Below are 19,018 nucleotides of genomic sequence, written 5' to 3'. Positions count from 1 at the left end.
CCCCCCCCCCCCCCCCTCCCCCACCAAACACACACATGCCTGGGACACTCACTATGTACAAACACATGAAAACGTTCACTCCCTGCCCCTCCCTCCCCTCCCTCTCTCTCACATATACACACACATTTATTCACAAACACACGCATAAACATACTTCCCTACGAATATACGTATGGGGATACCATTTACGCATGGTTAAAGAATCTTTTTAAATATCTAAAATTTAAAAAAGAGAATGCCAACATAACAGAATCTTTTTAAACATCTAAAATTTTAAAAAGAAAATGCCAACATCCATTCTTCATCAGTCTAGTCCATGAATTCAGATTGATTATTATTTTTAATTACTATCTCATTTCAGAAGAATAGAATTTGGGATGGAGTGGGAATATTGTGCCCTTTGGATGTTATTGTTAGTTTCTTTAACTGTAGCGTTTAATTTCCTGTGCTTTAAAAAGTGAGCGACCTCGATGTCCTACTCTTTGGTTACTTTAATTAATGCCAAACACGACTGGGTAGCACCCTCGGTTTAACACACCCATGTTACTTTAATGTCAGACATGACCGCACTCGATCTTTCCCCAACCTGTGTAGAATAACCCACAGCACGTTAAGACCTCAGCGTGGGGAGCGCCGGCACAAATACTGTTGCCAGGCAACCCCCCAAACACACAGTCAGTGCGTACAAAGACGTTTAAATGTATCCGCTGCTCAGCCAAACCACGTGCCTGTGGGTTTTTTTTTACCCCCGCGGTGAGGCAGACGCGCAGAATAGATTGCATGGCTTGGCGGAGTCAAGCGTGAAGGCTTACAGACAAAAGTTCTTTATGGAACGGGATCGTTACTAGATCTACACCTTTACTATATATAGTGGCAGTTGCAACAACAACGACACCAATAGTGAAATCAAAATGCTAGTACCCTGACTAAGAATGTTATGATCATTTTCAAAGGACTTAGAAAAAATCAAGGAAAACACCCAACAAACTACGCTTTTTTTCTGATTAATCTCAGACTTGTGCACCCCACTTCTCGTATTGATACATTAAAAATAACGATATTGTGTATGTATTTGTGTTTGTTTGTGTGTGTGTGTGCGTGTGTGTGTGTGTGTGTGTGTAAGAGAGTTTTTGTATGTATGCCCCCCCCCTCTCTCTATATCTCTCTCATTATATGTGTGTGTGTGTGTGTGTGTGTGTGTGTGTGTGTGTGTGTGTGTGTGTGTGCGTGCGTGTTTGTGTATTTGCGTGTGTATGTGCGTGCGTACGTGGGCGTGAGAAGAGAAGGGCGGCTTCGTTAAATGCTTGGGAAATCAATATTTTCGACAAATTTGTTCCAGAAATTTTAAAGGGGGTAGGCCTATGAATTTTTAGGTTAAGAAGTCCACAACAGTCAAAATTGCAATATGATGTTTGTTTGTGTGTGTGTGTGAGTGTGTGTGTGTGTGTGTGTGTGTGTGTGTGTGTGTGTGTGTGTGTGTAAGAGTATTTTTGTACGTATCATCTAAAGCCGCTATAGCTTGTACAAGGCTATCCATTGATAAAATTCATGGAAAAACAGGGACTATAAAAATACATTCATTGTTTTAAACTGTTCCACATGCACATAGGCTCGATCTATCTCAGTCTTGTTTCACTTATCGTGATGAACTATTTAAAAAGAAAACATTAAAAAACAAAATCCAAAGCAATAACAACGTTTAACCAAAGATTCTCTACTACACGATCTTTGGTTTAACTGATGTTTGTCATTTGTGATCAGTCATAACACTACGTATGTTGGTCTGGTTTTGCAGTATTATTAAATACTACAATTTAAATCATTTCGTTCACACTTAATTGATAAAAGCCATATCAAGTGATCTTGCGATAACAGAAGTAGTATAGTGGAGTGAGATAAAGGTCTTTAATAATAAATGCCAATTCACGAACTTGTTCCAACCTGCCTCTGTTCGCTATCGTGCGGCGACTAGAAACGACCCCCCGTCATTGCTGATCGGCTAGCCTAGCTTACAACAGAAAAAAAGTGGGGCATAAAACTATTGCTTCTGCCCAGCCACTCGCAGTTCGTGTATTGATCGAGACTGAACACGCAGAGGCCCGTTTGGGCCAATCAATCGAACAGGTCGATTATGCATGGCTCGGGTCACGAAACCACGCCCCCTGACCCCGCAGTTTCGTCCTTCGGAGAAAAGGGCAGCCTGAACCGCATCGCACGTTGATCCTCCGCGAGACAAAAAGTAGAAAGAAAACTGGCGGGAAATAGGCAACTTCTCCAGAAACACCTATTCTATCGATTGGTCCAAATATTCCTCAAACCCATAATTAACAGATCAATAATATTGACATTGTCATCAATCCTGGGAACTGATGAAATACTTGTCGAATTATAATAATTCTCACCGGAATCAACCGATTGTTGAGGTGGGGGATTCCCTCAAGGTTACAATGTAAACAAAACCACGTGACAGCCCCAGTCTGATGTTGTTGGCTGTTGGCCGAGGTCGAGGTCCAGTGAAGAGAAGAGATCTAGGCTGGCCTAGCCTTGTTCTTAGTTCACTAAGTTCAGTCAGCTCTGGTTCAGTTCAACAAGTTCTGAATAGTGAATATGCCTATGTCTTGGCCAAGCATAGAGACAGGAGAGAAGTAGATGAGTAACGAGTGAGTGGAGAGCGAGCACTTTCAGTGTGCAGTCGCGACTGAATGGCTCAACCCGAAGCATTTTTGTTGCACAGTGTGCACATTGGTTTCACATCATACTCATAGGCTGCTAGAGCTAAATCTGATGTGGGTCCACCGATGTTTACAGGTAGAACTACGATGTGCCCACTACGGCAGGGATCGGTCGATCGCCCGACTCGATCGCCTCAAAAACAAACGTGTTTTCAGTTTCAGGCGATCGAGTCGGGCGATCGGCCCGATCCAGCCGTAGTGGCCACCCCGTATAACACATCAATAGTAGGCAAAAGCATCAAGTTCAACCTGTACTCTGTACTGACTTGGACAATTCCAGGGCGCAATGCAAATGATGTGTGGCACAGGTGCTAATTCTTGAGTTATAAAAGAGCTAGGCCAACTAGCTACTACCACTACTAACTAGCCTTCTGAGATGGCTGAGTCTACACTCACGCTATTGCGTGCTCAGAAATTCAAATTTTGCTATTAGGATACGGGGTGGCCACTACGGCTGGATCGGGCCGATCGCCCGACTCGATCGCCTGAAACTGAAAACACGTTTGTTTTTGAGGCGATCGAGTCGGGCAATCGGCCCGATCCGATTCCATCCATAGTGGTCACCCCGTAGGCCTACGCACGCAATTGCGTGCAAGATACATTATATATATAGTTTGCTACAGAATTTTTTTCACCAGTTCCAGCGCTTTTTTTTATTTGGGGGGGGGGGGGGGGCTGTCAGCATCATTGTACGATAAGAGGCTGAGTGTGGATAGATGGGCTTTTGTTGGAAAGTGGACATGTCAGTTTAATTAAGCATTTCTTTGATTAACCCATTCCCTCAATTGACTGCGTATAATCATTTGCAACCTTGGTTTTCTTGAAAATGTAAATGAAACGAAATATTTTTAAAAGTTTCAGTGCTATAAAAAGCTAAGACTGTGCTACTAATTTTTCAATGGCATAAACGGATCCCCACATAATATCGCACACCATACTATAAGCCCTCACTTGGCTTGAGTTTCTCATTGAAAGTATGGTAGATCTAGATATCTATGTGTTATGAGAAAATAGCGGTTCTGCTTTTTTCATCCCCATGAATATCTTAAATTGGGACTTTAAAATATTCATAAAATATGTGCAATACATGTGTATCGAACGTACATGATTCATGTTTGACTTTATTATAATTAAGTTACAAGTAGTTTTAAAGCTGTAATATTAACATATCACACACATTCAACTATTTTTCTGTAAAGGTGAACGCCCGTACAACTGTGACTTCCCAGGCTGCTCTAAGGCATTTTGTCAGAGCGGTCAGCTCAAGACCCACCAGCGACTTCACACAGGAGAGAGGCCATTTGTCTGTGCCGAGGAAGGTACAGAGCAAACAGTTTTGACTTTACATATATTTATACGTACATTTAATATAATAGAATGCATTCAAAATCTATAGCATAAATTTTGTCTGTATTATAGACCTTATAGGCTAAGTTATAGATATGTTATATGTATTTTATGTAATTGATTCTGGAAGGATTGTTCAGTGTTCAGCTGAAATATCGATACGGACTAATTCAGAATCCACTGAGAACCAGCCGAAGTATTCTGTCAAATTAAAAACAGTTTAATGGACTTTTAACGTGAAATCTTTACTTGGATGTTTCTTCACCAAAATCTCTTTTTACTGGTTTGTTTCGTGAGGAGAACAGTAAAGACATTTTTGTTTTAGTGGACACGAGATTATTGATAGATTTGAAACTGAGGCCTTTTGTCTATTATGTTGTGTTTGTCTTTTCTTAAACTTGTGCAAATCAAAGGGACATAAATTGATTTTGGAAAATGTAACAAAATGACTCTGATGCTTATTGTTGTTTTTATCAGGTTGTAGTGTGCGTTTCACTCATTCCAATCGCCACTGCAGTGAACATCCACACGCAGGTCTCATACGACTGGATCTAGACTTGGCCCAGGTGGCAAAGAGACATGAAGAAGAAACAAATGCTGAGATAAAGAGATGGCTTAACAAGTAAGATATTTTTATTTCACCCCCCCCCCCGGCTTGTTATTGTAATTGTATCATGAAATGCTGTTGTACACAATGGTCATTTAGGAAAGTGTGTGTATTTCATTTGCGATTGGTTTGTTCTGTAATGAGGCACTTATATTATCTTTCCCAGTGTATCATTTGTTGTTGAAGTTGTTGTTCATGATTGATTGTTGATAGCTTTTGCCCCCCCCCCCCCTTTAATAAAGTAGGATTCAAAATGTTAAAATGTTAATGTCAGCACACTTTGTCCTATTGGCCATCATTTTTTGCTTTTTGCCTATCACTGACCTATATTATATCCTATAACATTTTTAAAAACCTCTGTGATGAAGGTATGTTCATTGATAATGTTGTAATTGTTAATTTATTTTTAAACTTTTATTTTGTCGTCCTTTATTTTTGTCGTCTTGGTCGACTTCTTTAACTTCAAAGATACGGTACTGGAAAATGAATGTAAAGAATTGAGACAAAAGACAGCCTTAAATTTCCATTTAAACTGGCTGTTCAAGTTCATAGGAGTTCCAAGGTGCATATTACGTATTATTCTAGGGATAATTTCTAGTCTAGCACACACAGAGCAAAATTGAGGGGAAGCAGAAATCTTTTCATTATGTCCCAAGTTTGGCCATGCATGTGTTTTCAAAACCTGTAAGAAAAAATAAATGTTAGACCTGAAAAGCTGCTCTCTATGTGTGTGTTTCACTATGTGCTTGCTAGACTGTATAGTTTGCATTATGTTTTGTATTTGTACTTACTTCCAAATCTCCCTCACTTTCAGGTACATTCAGCAGTGCAAAGACAGAATGTGTCCCAAAGCACCGAGCAAAGAGTCACTGCAAGAGGGAAACATGCGCAAATCACCCTCCCCTACACTTCTGTCTGCTGCGATAACAACGAGAAGCTTATCTCTACCCAGAATACCGTCCGTCCCATCGTTGACCAGTGGGGGCCTTCCTCCATCCCCGACTTTCTCTTCAATAAAATCATCTAGATTGTCTCTCGAGTCTCGAGCTGACACGTACATGACATGGAGCCCGCCCCGTCAGTGTTCAGCTTTGTCGACAGGTTCCTCTTCATCTGGAGTTTCATCCATTTCTTCCACCTCCTCCGTCCCACCATCTCCTCCTCTCCGTCCTAATTCTCCTGCTTTGGGGAATTTTATCTACTCTAGCCAGATGGTTTTACAAGGAAATGACAGCGAAGAGCTCCGGCCTGCCTCCCCAGCTGATGGTGCTACTTATCTGGGACTTTCTTCGCCTCCCTCAGGCGACAGCTCACCAGCTCATGTGCACTCACCCCCACCACAGTCTTACCAGATTCTCAACTCAAAGCCAGCCCCCCCGAAGCCTGAGTCCACCAGCTCCATCTACTATAGAGTCACACCAAAGAACCGAGAGAAGGACCGTTACATATCAGCACTGGCCCTCATAGAACTTTCACAACGTTGAAAGTCTTTGCTGAATGGTTACAGAGACCCCAAGTCCCTAGGTGGTTGGAAATTTTGTTTTGTAAATTGTAGCAAGTTCCAAACTATGTGTATGTACTTGTATTCTTTATTTCTTATTAAGAAGTAAGATGCTCCAATGTGACTGTTACTGACAAACTATTTGTTTCCATGTGCAGGTACTAAAGCATCTCATGGTTCTGGTAGCCTTATTTAGTTGTAGGAGTCCTGTCTGCGCTGTGATTTTGTGTCCTTGCATCAAAGCACTTTACATTAGTTTTTCCCACTCTCCATAAGTTCAAATGAAGAACATACATGTATTGAGAATTGAGGCAGAACATGCAATAGACAAGTGTCTTGTTCAAGAATTGGTCTTATGTTGTGTTTCATTTAAAACTGTGAAAACCGAGATGAGCTATGGTTTTGAGGACTTTCCAAACTAAAGAACAGAAATTTCCTTCATTTTGAAATGCTCATGGTGACTACTCGCTAGCAGATGATTGTGTCCTGTAACATAAAAATCATGTGCTTCTTTTTTAAAACTGTTGTTCAAAGTATCATTTTGTGGAGCAAAAGTATTTTATTTGAATTCACATTTTTGTATACTGAATAGTTTTTCCCTTTGGGCTGGAAACTTTTGAATGAGGCAGCAAAATCATGCAGAGAAACTGTTCATGCTTGCATACACTCTTACTATTTTTAGAACAAGCTTACAATTTATATTTTATAACTATGCATCAATTTACTTACTTGAATGTGTTCAAGCGATTATGACGCTGTATTTTTATATTTCAAAGTGGTTTTTGCATGGCAATTCAGTCTTGAATGCTAGTTGTTTTGCTCCTCATCCCTTCATTTGATTGAAATTATCATTTGGGTTTATCTTTTTCCTTGCTTTTTCACCAAAATCCTCATAATGTGATGGAGCTTTTAAGGCTATTCCTTGCTCTTGTGTTAAATTCCAGAAATTTATAAAAAACTGGACTTTCTTCAGCATATTATAATCATCACAGCTCACTAAATTGTTGCTTCATTCCAGACTTTGCAAAATTCAAAGTTAACAAAAGCAATTTATGTTATTTTTTTTCACCTCCAAGTGTTCCCCTGGAGCTTGAGATATCATGCTGATGGTGCTTTTGATTCATGTCTGATCCACAAATTTACTGCTGAATTTTCTCTATTATGAAATGTCGGTAAAAAGTTAACTAACGTGTGATGTTAAGTCTTCGATTGTAAGGTTCGTCTAAGCACATAATTCAGAAAAAAATGTAATTTTTTTTGGTGTATTATTGCACTGTATGAAGTGTTCATAATTTTGCCTTTGCTTCGAGCAGTTACTTTGTATAGTGTGTAAAATGAAATAGATGTATTTATCGTTTAGTTTTAATGTCTTTGAACAATTACTGTTTCCAAAAGAGTATGCTTGTATTTTCTGAGAAGCAAGGGAGCTAAAAGTTGTGAGGATTTTCAGTTCTTAGAAAGGATCAAGTCAAACATGTAGTAAGCGTGTCATAAGTTTGTACAAAGAAATATACATATATGATATATTATTGGTGCTCTGATGGAACCTTGCTAAGTTGAATTTTAACGAAAATTATTTTTTACACCAAGAGATTCCTGATATCTTGAAGCATAGTGGTGTATAAATGTTAAATCCAGATTCAAACTGCAAATGCTTGAAAACGCACTTTAAATTTTGTGGGAACCTTGCTATCCACCATGAAGGATGTTTTCTCGCTAACCCGGATTTTGTAATAATGTAAAAATACTTCTTTGCAGGATTTTGTCCGAGGCCCATCGCGATACATTGACAGAAGTTGACTGCTTTAGAGTTAACATTAACTATTTTTTGTCTTTCCTGTAAAATTATAACATTTGAGTCGACGAGGTTCCAACGGAGTGCCAAAAATATGCTAGTAAGAGGTCTTTTTCATCAAATGTGTTTGTACCTACTTAAAAAAAGTTAAACCACTGTGTCCAAAACCTGAAAGTGAAGGTCACTAAATGTTCTACACATCTCTTGTGCAGTAGTTGCAACAGTGGTCACTCTGGAGTTAAAACGTTCAGTTGATGCTGGGGTTACATTAACAACCCAATTTTGATTATTGGCAAAAATATGAATGACCGTTCATTTTACAACTTTTTGGGCTTTCCATTACCAAATCTTAATTTGAAGGACAACTGTAGTTCAATTTGAGGTTGTGATCTATGAATTTTTCTGCTTTTTATTTAAGCATGCTCGTCTGTGAAGGCCAAGATGAGGCACTTTTAGTCTCCCCCAAATTTTGATATTCTCATGCTCAAAATTAAGTTATTTATGATTATTATTATTGTGTATACTTGTACAAAAAGTGTTCAAAGAAAGATTGCTTTTCGCTGTTCATGAAAAATGTTATTTTGTCTATATATTTACTTCCTTCCTCGTGTTCAGAGAGTTTGACAAATAGATATATTACTTTCAATTAATGTACTTTACATGTTCATTTTCTTTTGCCTGTGTTTTTATTCCGCATGTACGTATATTTCTGTACAGCACTGAAGTTGCCGTCCATTGTACTTTGATTTGCCACTCCAGCCTTGGATTATGACGTACCTCTTGCTTTATAAGGCAAATATAGCTCAGATAACAGGTAATGAATTTGCTGGATGAATAGCTTACCTTCAGAAATGTATATTTATTTCAAACATTTTATCTGCAAAGAAAAATATTATGTATTTTAAATAAATTGCCAGAAATAGATTGTGATTCAAGTTACAAATGGTAGAAATGAATTTCATTAAACAGCATAACTTATTTCCATGAAGAAAGAAATGCATTTTGAAGTGTTCAGTTCATTAGATAAATAATAAAATATGTAAGCAGAAACCCAATTGGAAGGATTTTTACAAATGAAACAAGTAAGGGTTATGATGACATTAAACTTTGATGACTTTGAAATTCTTTCAATGTGTTTGAAAGTAAAGCAAAAATTGTTGTAGTAGGCCACTTGTGTTTCTGAACTGGACTCTCAATGGGGGTCGTTACAAAATGTTCTCCATTTTGTCGTATTATATCTATCAACAGATCAGTGCTCTCACAGAGTCTCACATTGATTTTAATGCCCTATTCTGATGTATTGCTTTTGCTCATGAGCTCATCCTGATTGAGTATCCTCAGTATGTTTGTGACACTATTCAGTGCTGTGCTACAGTTTTAAGAGAAAGCGTAAATTACAAACTTTATTGGCATTTACACTTTTTGAACACCATGGCCATTTGAAGTTAACAAATAAATTAGTTTGTTCAAAAGAAGTAAGAGATCATTGCCAATGAAAAGAGTAAACAGCTAAAGTATATTTGTTTACAATATATATTTGCATGTATATTATATAAATTTATACAATACCTGTATTTACCGTAACAGATTTTGTATATTTTACTATAAATTACTATAAAAGACTATTTTTTAGTGTTGTTAAAAAAATAATTGTACACCTTTATGACGAAAATATGATTTTAGCATGCATAATACATTTTCTATATGACAGTTTCGTATTTTGAGAATGATGAAAACATTCAGTGCCTAACTGATCAACTTACTAAAACTTTCAAGTTGATACGTTAATACACTTATTACTAAATTGGTTATTTGTGAATGTGAGGAAAATTACTGCCAGAAATAATACCGCTGTACGTCAAGATTCTGCAACTTTTGTAGTTTGGTATCACAGAATCATAGTGATCAGTAAATACAATTGCTTGACACAACTTTTGTAGTTTGGTATCAAAGAATCATAGTGATCAGTAAATACAATTGCTTGACACAACTTTTGTACTTTGGTATCACAGAATCATAGTGATCAGTAAATACAATTGCTTGACACAACTTTTGTACTTTGGTATCACAGAATCATAGTGATCAGTAAATACAATTGCTTGACACTATACTGTAGTGCAGCATCATCAATAAGCCTACTGCAGCTGACTACTTGGGGCTGTCGCAGACCTGCGTCGAGTGACTGGAACGGATCATTTTCACCGTCGCATCATTGCGGCAAGTGACCATGAAGTGTTCAAATTGCTGAAATTTTCGGCTCAGGAAATGCTGTTTGACTCTGAACAGTACTTTTTCCAGGTGGCAAACTGACTTAACTGTCATTGTTATCGGAGGAGGAAAAAAGATGCTTTAACTCGACAATGTTTGCTCAGTTTTCAAAAATATATTTGTGTATAATTTTTGGTTCAGTGTGTTACCTATATTGACACATGTATAGATGTGTACAGTTACGTAATATGGACATATTGTGTATTCCTTTGTGATGGTACCTGTGGTTGTGATAATGCAGAGATTGTGATTTACAGAATTGTACTAGATTCATTCCAAGACTTTTTATTTTATCAGCAGCAAAAGAAAGTACCCAGCCTGTTTTTGGAGCATGTGAATGTAAATGTTACATCTTTGATTTACTTACCATTTAACGTCAGTGCATGCAAGAAGGAAATAACAGAACAAAATAAGCTACAGGATGGAGAGATTTCACTAGACGTTTAACTTCAAAGATACATAACGAAGTGGTGACTGGTGTTTCCAAATGTTTCTTTGAATATAGTATAATAATACTATATATTCATATATAGTATAATACTATATTCATATATAGTATTTCATTATACTCATATAGTGTGGAAATATAAATCATACCTGTCTGCCCTGGGGAGCAACACTCTGTCTTCATCATCCTCGGTTCCCCACTAGAACTCAAAATGACTGATTAGTTATAATGTTTAAGTATATTTTCCTGTTTGACTATAGTGTACCTTGTTCTTCAAGCAGCTGTCAGAATCCCTCTTAAATAGCCTATCTGTAATTTTCTAGTGTCAGTAGTTTTGAAAAGGGCCTTCTCCGTACTCCATTTGTCAATTTCTGACATGCCTCAAAGTTTCCACCATGCTGGTGGAGCCTGTGGGTTTTTTGTCCTTAGAGTAGGCCTACAAGTAGTTTAGTAGACTCTACCAATCTAGCAGATAAAAAAACGTGAAGAAAAACCGTAAATGTTCTCTTCATTGTCTTCTATGATGTAGACTAGAATCAGGCGCTATACTATAGCACAATAGGTGATCCTTATACTTCAAAGCTAATTGAGATTCTCCTGCTGTTCAATCTGTTGTAAGTCAAATAAAGAATACTCTTAGTCTGAGAACATACAGAATGCCTTCAGCTTTCAAAAGCTAGCACATGCACAAAAGCACTAGTAATATTCCTCACAGTGTCTAGTTGAGACACGTGAACACAAGACACTGAGAAATATTCCTCGTAGTCGTACTTGCCTGCTTGCATTTGCTTTTTATAGCTTGAAGTTTAACAGTTGTCTATGTTCTCTGCCTAAGATGGGGTTTGGAAAAGGAATGTTGTAACATTAGGGTACTTTTCTTTGCTGCTCAGTAGATCCTGGATGTTCACAGGAGTAAGGTGCTTTCTTGTTATTTTAACAGCTTCAAAACTGCCGTCCCCTTTGATGATTCTGTCCAGTTTTCCAATGTTCATAATAATTATAATTTAAATTTTGTTGTTTTAAAAAAATATATTTTTAAATATGGTCGCTTTTGAGCACAAGAGGGCTATCCCAAAAAATGCTGTTTTGAGAAAATTGAAGGTAAAGTTTTTGCCCCTTGTTCAGTTTCTTTAAAAAGACAAGGAGAGTTTTCTCTATATCCAAGCAAATATACACACTGATGAAACCAAACTTCTCCTATAGGTAGGGCAATGCCTACTTTTGGTGTAAGTCAAGATTTCTGGAAACCCCCAAAATCTGGGTTAGCCCGCTTGTCCTTAAAAGTGACCATATATGTTTTTGAATTCACTGTTTGATTTTTGTAGAGTTTTTACTTGTGTGAAATGGTGAATGCTATGAAAGTTTGAATAAATATATATTTATATACTTGAATAACTCTCCTCTGAACTTGTTATTGTATTCAAATTAAAGTTGGTTCATCTGGCTTGCTTCCTAAGGATTTGTGACCAACCATCAACATCAATAGTTTAGGGATGGGTGAGTTAGGTGTCCAGTGGTCTCTTGCAGAGAAAATATTTCTTCATTTAACACTGTTGAGTAACTTTTACAGAAACCATTAAGAAAAACCTCTTTAGCATCCTCGGCACTCTTATTTCATTTGAGAGAAGAGTCTTGAACCAGCGCTTGGTATTTGCTCGTTTGTTAAGACCTTGAGAAATACATTTATAAAAAAATGTTGTCACTTAGGGGTGTTTTTGTAAGGGTATTACAGCACTTGCAACACACTTAGATTATACAAGTGCGAAAGATAAGAGGTGTTAAGGTGTTACAAGTAAGCATAAAAAAGAAGGAGGAGAAATGAAGACGATAGATCTTTGATAGGAAAGAAGGAGCAGAGCACCTAACAACCACCTACATTTTTGGATGGGAAAAAGCCATGGCAAACAACAGAAATAATTAACTACAGTGGAACTCGGATTCAACGAGAACTCGGATTCAACGAGATGAGATAGATTCCCCGCTTTTTTTTCTTCTTTAAAATCAATAAAAGTAACCCAGATTCAACGAGCACTTAAATCAGCGAGCTCGGATTCAACGAGGTCGCTTCCAGGGTGAACAGCCCTGCAGACGTTGCTTCACTCATTTTTCTCCCTAAACGAACTTTATCTATTCCTGAAAACCATCCATTGCACCTGCATCGTGTACTATTATTCACTTAGCCAATTGCATGCGACCAATCAGCGGCCTTTTTTCATACCAACACATGCGTTGTTTGCACGCAGACGTGTCTACTCTGGCGTATGTCGGGGTCGGATGGACGGTCTGCACACGTGTGGCTGTATGTGCGTGTCGGGGAGGGGGGGGGGCGCACTATCGGTCCGGGCGTTGAACGTCGCAGATACAAACACGTCACAGTCTCTATTTTCCCCTCGGCAACTGATCACTATTACAATGATTAGCTAGTCTTGACGTAGATCTACGTAATGAATTGTGCGCTGGTCTATGAAATCAAAAGTTGCCGTATGCTAGGCTCTACACAGCAACACAACCTTTTGGCAAACAATCGAGATGACACAGATGTGCATTTGAACGACTGGGTCTTTTTTTTTTACACAGATCATAATATGCAGGCATTTCAGGCTCTACTTCTTACTTCTCTTCACACATTACTTGCTCAGTGCCTGTAATTATCTACACAAAACCTCGTGTTTGCTATAACGAACACTCGGATTCAAGGAGATTTTAGGTCAGGCCCAGCCACCTCGCTGAATCCGAGTTCCACTGTACATGTAACAGTAAAGCAATTACGGGTTTTAGTTAGATGTACCACTCAACCATCTGTGCTGCATTTTCAAAGCAGTACACGTATTTTGTTATGACGACCCCGATTGAACTAAAGTGAGAACATTTCCAACAATTTGCTCATACATAAAGTTATATTTTTCTGAACCTACATTCAGTTTTCTTTTTAACTTTTATTTTTTCAGGATTTTGGGAATTTGTTTAGTATTTTTAAAATGTGTTTTTTAAAGGCTTGTATTCATGGGAGGTGGGTTCCTTCCCCTTGCTTAGGATCTAACAATGGACTTCCCGTCCAGACCCTTAGGGTGTACCGTGTGAAGACGTCACGAGTGCTCTGCTCGGGTCATGGTTCTGAAAATGACTTAGGTGCTTGCAGAATGACGCCGATGATACGATGATACGACAGCCACAAACACATTCAATCAAACCTTGACCATGACAAAGGACGTGAAATAATCCTGCATGAGACAGCCCTGATCCTTTGGAGCTCATTTTTATTTTAAACATTTTCATGACACTTGCAGTCATCCAGACTCACAGCACAAGAAGTATGTACCATTTGAAAGTACAAAATGAACCAGTGAAGAAATTGTTAACATGGTAAACTAGAGCTTTCATATCTACAGCTGAGTGTGCCGTGTCCTGTACATCAACAATTGAAAGAGTTCCACACAAAAACTATGCATTCCATTCCACTATATCATCAGCGTCATTCCACAATTTCCCAACCAGTTTCTACGGGTATCCAGGTAAAGCCGTGATCCAAATACAGACATCAACGGGGGCATCTGACAATACAGGGTCGTTCCGTTCAACGATTTTCACCAAGTTGAAATTGAAAAAATAACAAGTGCTCAAGTCATAGTTTTAAGTAGGGGTCTTTTTCTGTAATTTTATCAAAACTTCCAAAATAACTTCTGTGCCTGTGGAAGGATGCTGACGATACACCATACCCTTATATGGCGACCAAAGTACAAACAATGACACTAAAGGGATACAAATAGAGTATCATGAAAAGACAAAACCAAGCAATTGACAAAAACCAACGTTGTAGTCCATGTGGAGAGCGCAATATTTCTAAAAGGAGTTTGCCTTTCTTTACATCCTTTATTTTTTTTATATTTCAGAATAACATTGGATGTTTAGAAATAAAATTTAGATATCACATCATAATCTATCAGTATCTATCCTGAAAACTTTCTATACGTAGTGGAACCATAGTATGGTTCCCTTCATTAGCAGGCAAGAGACATCGAAAAATAAAAAAGAACCACAAAATGAATGTTTAGATTCACAAAGACTGAAACCTTAGAATGACTGATCCATGACAAGTGATTCTACACCCCCCCCCCCCAAACCCCCCATCAATTGCCTATACTAATACTATACTAGCTTTACGATTAATGCAAAACAAAAAAAGAAAGCTGAATACACTGTGTCTAATCTTGCTCATCAGCGATACATTAGTGCATCAACAGGCAATGATAGAATATCTTTCGTTGAAACACAGTACTGTCGAGTTCTTAGATATCAAGTACGATAACATCATCTAAGCAGTTACGCCTCAGTGGTTTTTCTACCGATGAAAGAGATTCTTACACTTGAGGTAGTCTCTTTTTCCTACTTTTTCATTGCTACATCTTGCTGGCTCGACTCCACATTAGATTCAACACAGTTACAATAACCATTGGACCCAGAACAAGGAGTATCAGAGGTCGACGTCGTCTGCATGATAGAAATCCTTCACCAGCCGATACACATAGGTCACTGATTGCGCACCGCTGAAACAGACAACAGTTTGGGGTCATTGTCTAGACTTTGTAACAGAAATCACTGTGGGTTCATTACACATAAAGCAACATTAATTAATCTAAAATCTCTTTGTCCTCACAGAATGTAGATAGCAACAACAGAAGCAGATATCAAGCCATCATAATAACTAAATAAAACATAAATAACTAAATAAAACATAAATAACTAAATAAAACATTTTCTTCAAACTGCAAGCTGAAAAGTGAAAACGAAAAAAAAAAAAATGTACAAGTCACAATCCAGTTACTCTAAATATTGACACGATTTTGTACTTTTGATTTTCTTTCAAGAGATGAAAGTGAAACATACTATGCCCTCCTATATCTGAGAGGCTGAAATTTTTATAGATACAAATTCCTGTCCAGATGAGTTCTCATGTGCACAAGATAGTGAGCTCCCTAACACTGATTGTGTGTCAACTACATCTGGAAACCCTTTCACAACGTAGCTGACTACATTCATAATGATAGGCTGGATGCATGTCCTCAGAGCAGGACAGAAACAGTTGTAGTACAACAGTTACACAGGGGACAACTCAGGCTTGACAGTCACCCCAACACATTTGTTACAAAAAAACCTGCAGAATAAAACCTTACTTGTTTGTAACAACCACAGAGAAAAATCTTACTTGTTTGTAACAACCATAGAGAAAAATCTTACTTGTTTGTAACAACCACAGAGAAAAATCTTACTTGTTTGTAACAACCATAGAGAAAAATCTTACTTGTTTGTAACAACCACAGAGAAAAATCTTACTTGTTTGTAACAACCATAGAGAAAAATCTTACTTGTTTGTAACAACCATAGAGAAAAATCTTACTTGTTTGTAACAACCATAGAGAAAAATCTTACTTGTTTGTAACAACCATAGAGAAAAATCTTACTTGTTTGTAACAACCATAGAGAAAAATCTTACTTGTTTGTAACAACCACAGAGAAAAATCTTACTTGTTTGTAACAACCATAGAGAAAAATCTTACTTGTTTGTAACAACCACAGAGAAAAATCTTACTTGTTTGTGACAACCATAGAGAAAAATCTTACTTGTTTGTGACAACCATGGAGACCAGGTCTGGAGGCACATAATCAAAGATGGGAGCTATCACTTCCACCTTGGACAACAGTTCAGCATCTTCATAATCCAACAGTTCGTTAGGACTTGAAAATTTGTTGAAGGAGGCCTGGAAAGAAAATCACACACGTGTAATGATAAGCGGCAAGGTTTACCACTCCCGACGAAATAAAGCAGCAAGTGTCCTTGAGTCTGGGACCAGGTGAGAGTCTAGGACCAGGTGAGAGTCTAGGACCAGGTGAGAGTCTAGGACCAGGTGAGAGTCTAGGACCAGGTGAATACGTATGTTTATCTGTTGGAGCAAAGAGAAATTCTAGCGGTAACTTTATGTGATGGGGGGAAAGTAAGACCGACAGACTGAAACGACAGAGAGAAAGAAAAGAGGTGGGACTTACCAGCGGCACCCTCCAACTACCAAGGGTGTTTAAGGAAGCCTTTCTACAAGACAAGAAATAAACAACACCGTTCTCTAACAAAGTAAAGCAATTACTGTCAACTTATCTATGATTTTAAGAGATAAACAACAGCGTTCTCTAACAAAGTAAAGTAATTGCTGTCAACTTATCGATGATTTGGTGTGCAAAATCAACTGAGACTACACCATACACAGCTTACATATATATCAACATTTTCCGGAGAGGAGAAAAGATAAAAATGGGACACAAAACCTTCTATTTTTTTAATTCACTTGAAACAACTTTCTTTTCAAGCACATCCTCTTAACACTGGCATTTTGAGACATTCAACAATATAATGTTACTATTTAGACAGCATCATTCAAGATGAAAATTTTATGCAAATGAAAAAAGTAGGGTGCCCAATTTGATGTTAAAATCAAATTCAATGTAAAAACCAAAATCGTTTCTACAGTAATTTTCAGCACATATAAAACGCACACCTTACATTGCACAAAATCTGCTTCTAGTGAAGTGAAGGCACAATAGAACACGGGTAGGTACAAAAAGTGAACACGGTTTCCTCTTCATACTCTCCTAATGATTTAAAAGTATTACAGAAGGAAAAAGTTTCTACAAGTTTCTTTTTCTTTTCTTATAGTAGAGGTTTTACGGCGCTCGAAACTGCATAAGGTCATATGAGTGCCAAGGGGTGGATGTCAACAGAGCAGTCTTTACAGGGAATCAGACTTACTCTGCTCACCTCTCTAGCTTCAACTTCAACAGCACAAGGTCTGCTTCGACTATCAAGGCACCCCAAAATAGCAGGTCACAAGGGAGTGACAAACATACAAAAGAAGTAGAGGAAAATGACAATAGTAAGGATTAGGAAAGAAAAAGCAGCAGTTCCCTGCTGTAGATCAGACACAGTTATGAGCGTGACATGAATTAGCCCATTTACAATTCTACTGCACTTGAACGAGAAATGTCCCCCCTTTGGGAATGGCCTAAAGACACTACAGTCAGTGGCACTGCCCCGGCGGGTTACAAGTTTCTGAAAAGTAGAAAACTATATAACGATGCCTCTATGACCAGGAGCATGTGGTTTAGTGCTCCATTGTTTCATTAATATTGCATTGTCTCATTGTTTCAGCTGCTATGAGATGCCCCACTGCCTATGCAATAACTTAAAAACTATGGGAACAATCCTGTAGCAAAAGAAACAATGAAGCAAGCCAGTGCTATAACAACTGTTCAGTTTGATTTCTGCAGCTCATCTTGGAAAAGTGTAACAACCCCCCCCCCTCAAATTTCCCCCCCCCATACGACTCTCAAATCAGGCTGACATAAGGGATGTGCTCTTTCAATAGGTGCATTATCTGCACTGAGAGAGTAATTTTGATGGTTATAAAGACACAGACAGGGGAAAAAAAAAACCCAAAACATTCTGTACAACAGAACTGAAATGAACATGACAACACACTACAGTTGAACAAACATTTCTAAGCACACGGTCACACAGTATCCGAGTGTTTCAAGAATCCTGACATCCCAGACACTTACATGCTGCGGCGTGCTGTGGAACAGGGGCGACAACTTGTACAGACTGGAGCAAACAATGACCTGCCAGACAAGAAGGAAAAAAAAGTTCAATATTACCAAAGGCCAAGAAAACAAAATACAATAGAAATTGTCTGAGACGGCCACCCATTGTCGCGGAGAAAAGTGTCCATCTTACACAGCGCCATTATAACGAAAAAAAACCCAAAAAACCGCAAGGGGGAAATGGGAAGAGGCTGTTTGCACAGGTAGCGGCCTTGTACTAACTTATGTAATACAGGTGGCTGTTTGCACGGGTAACGGTCTTGTACCAAGTTATACAGCTGGCTGTTTGCACAGGTAACGGTCTTGTACCAAGTTATACAGGTGGCTGTTTGCACGGGTAACGGTCTTGTACCAAGTTATACAGCTGGCTGTTTGCACAGGTAACGGTCTTGTACCAAGTTATACAGGTGGCTGTTTGCACAGGTAACGGTCTTGTACCAAGTTATACAGCTGGCTGTTTGCACAGGTAACGATCTTGTACCAAGTTATACAGCTGGCTGTTTGCACAGGTAACGATCTTGTACCAAGTTATACAGGTGGCTGTTTGCACAGGTAACGATCTTGTAGTAAGTTATACAGGTGGCTGTCAGAGCAGGTTCCACTGTACCTTATTTATATCGCCAGGCAATTTCACAAAGTAGCATTCAAGATAGGCCTACTGATGAGAACCCCC

General features: G+C 38.4%; 2 protein-coding genes across 2 annotated transcripts in view; one reads left to right on the top strand and one right to left on the bottom strand.

The window, feature by feature from the left end:
• LOC101863268 (Krueppel homolog 1) overlaps positions 1-11,758 on the top strand; it is a 14,996-nt gene extending 3,238 nt beyond the window's left edge. Inside the window, exons 2-4 of the mRNA XM_005098971.3 lie at positions 3,932-4,051; positions 4,557-4,701; positions 5,501-11,758. Of these exons, the coding sequence (XP_005099028.1) occupies positions 3,932-4,051; positions 4,557-4,701; positions 5,501-6,170 (935 nt within the window). The 3' untranslated portion in view covers positions 6,171-11,758. The remainder of the gene's footprint in view (positions 1-3,931; positions 4,052-4,556; positions 4,702-5,500) is intronic.
• A 2,162-nt stretch (positions 11,759-13,920) lies between these two features.
• Positions 13,921-19,018, bottom strand: part of LOC101863024 (translation initiation factor eIF-2B subunit beta) — an 18,938-nt gene continuing 13,840 nt past the window's right edge. Inside the window, exons 11-13 of the mRNA XM_005098970.3 lie at positions 18,304-18,363; positions 16,318-16,454; positions 13,921-15,242 (exon numbers count right to left, since the gene is read on the bottom strand). Of these exons, the coding sequence (XP_005099027.1) occupies positions 15,170-15,242; positions 16,318-16,454; positions 18,304-18,363 (270 nt within the window). The 3' untranslated portion in view covers positions 13,921-15,169. The remainder of the gene's footprint in view (positions 15,243-16,317; positions 16,455-18,303; positions 18,364-19,018) is intronic.

Source organism: Aplysia californica, unplaced genomic scaffold (genome assembly GCF_000002075.1).
Source record: "Aplysia californica isolate F4 #8 unplaced genomic scaffold, AplCal3.0 scaffold00198, whole genome shotgun sequence".
NCBI lineage: Eukaryota > Metazoa > Mollusca > Gastropoda > Aplysiida > Aplysiidae > Aplysia > Aplysia californica.
This window is presented reverse-complemented; position numbering and strand designations above follow the sequence as displayed.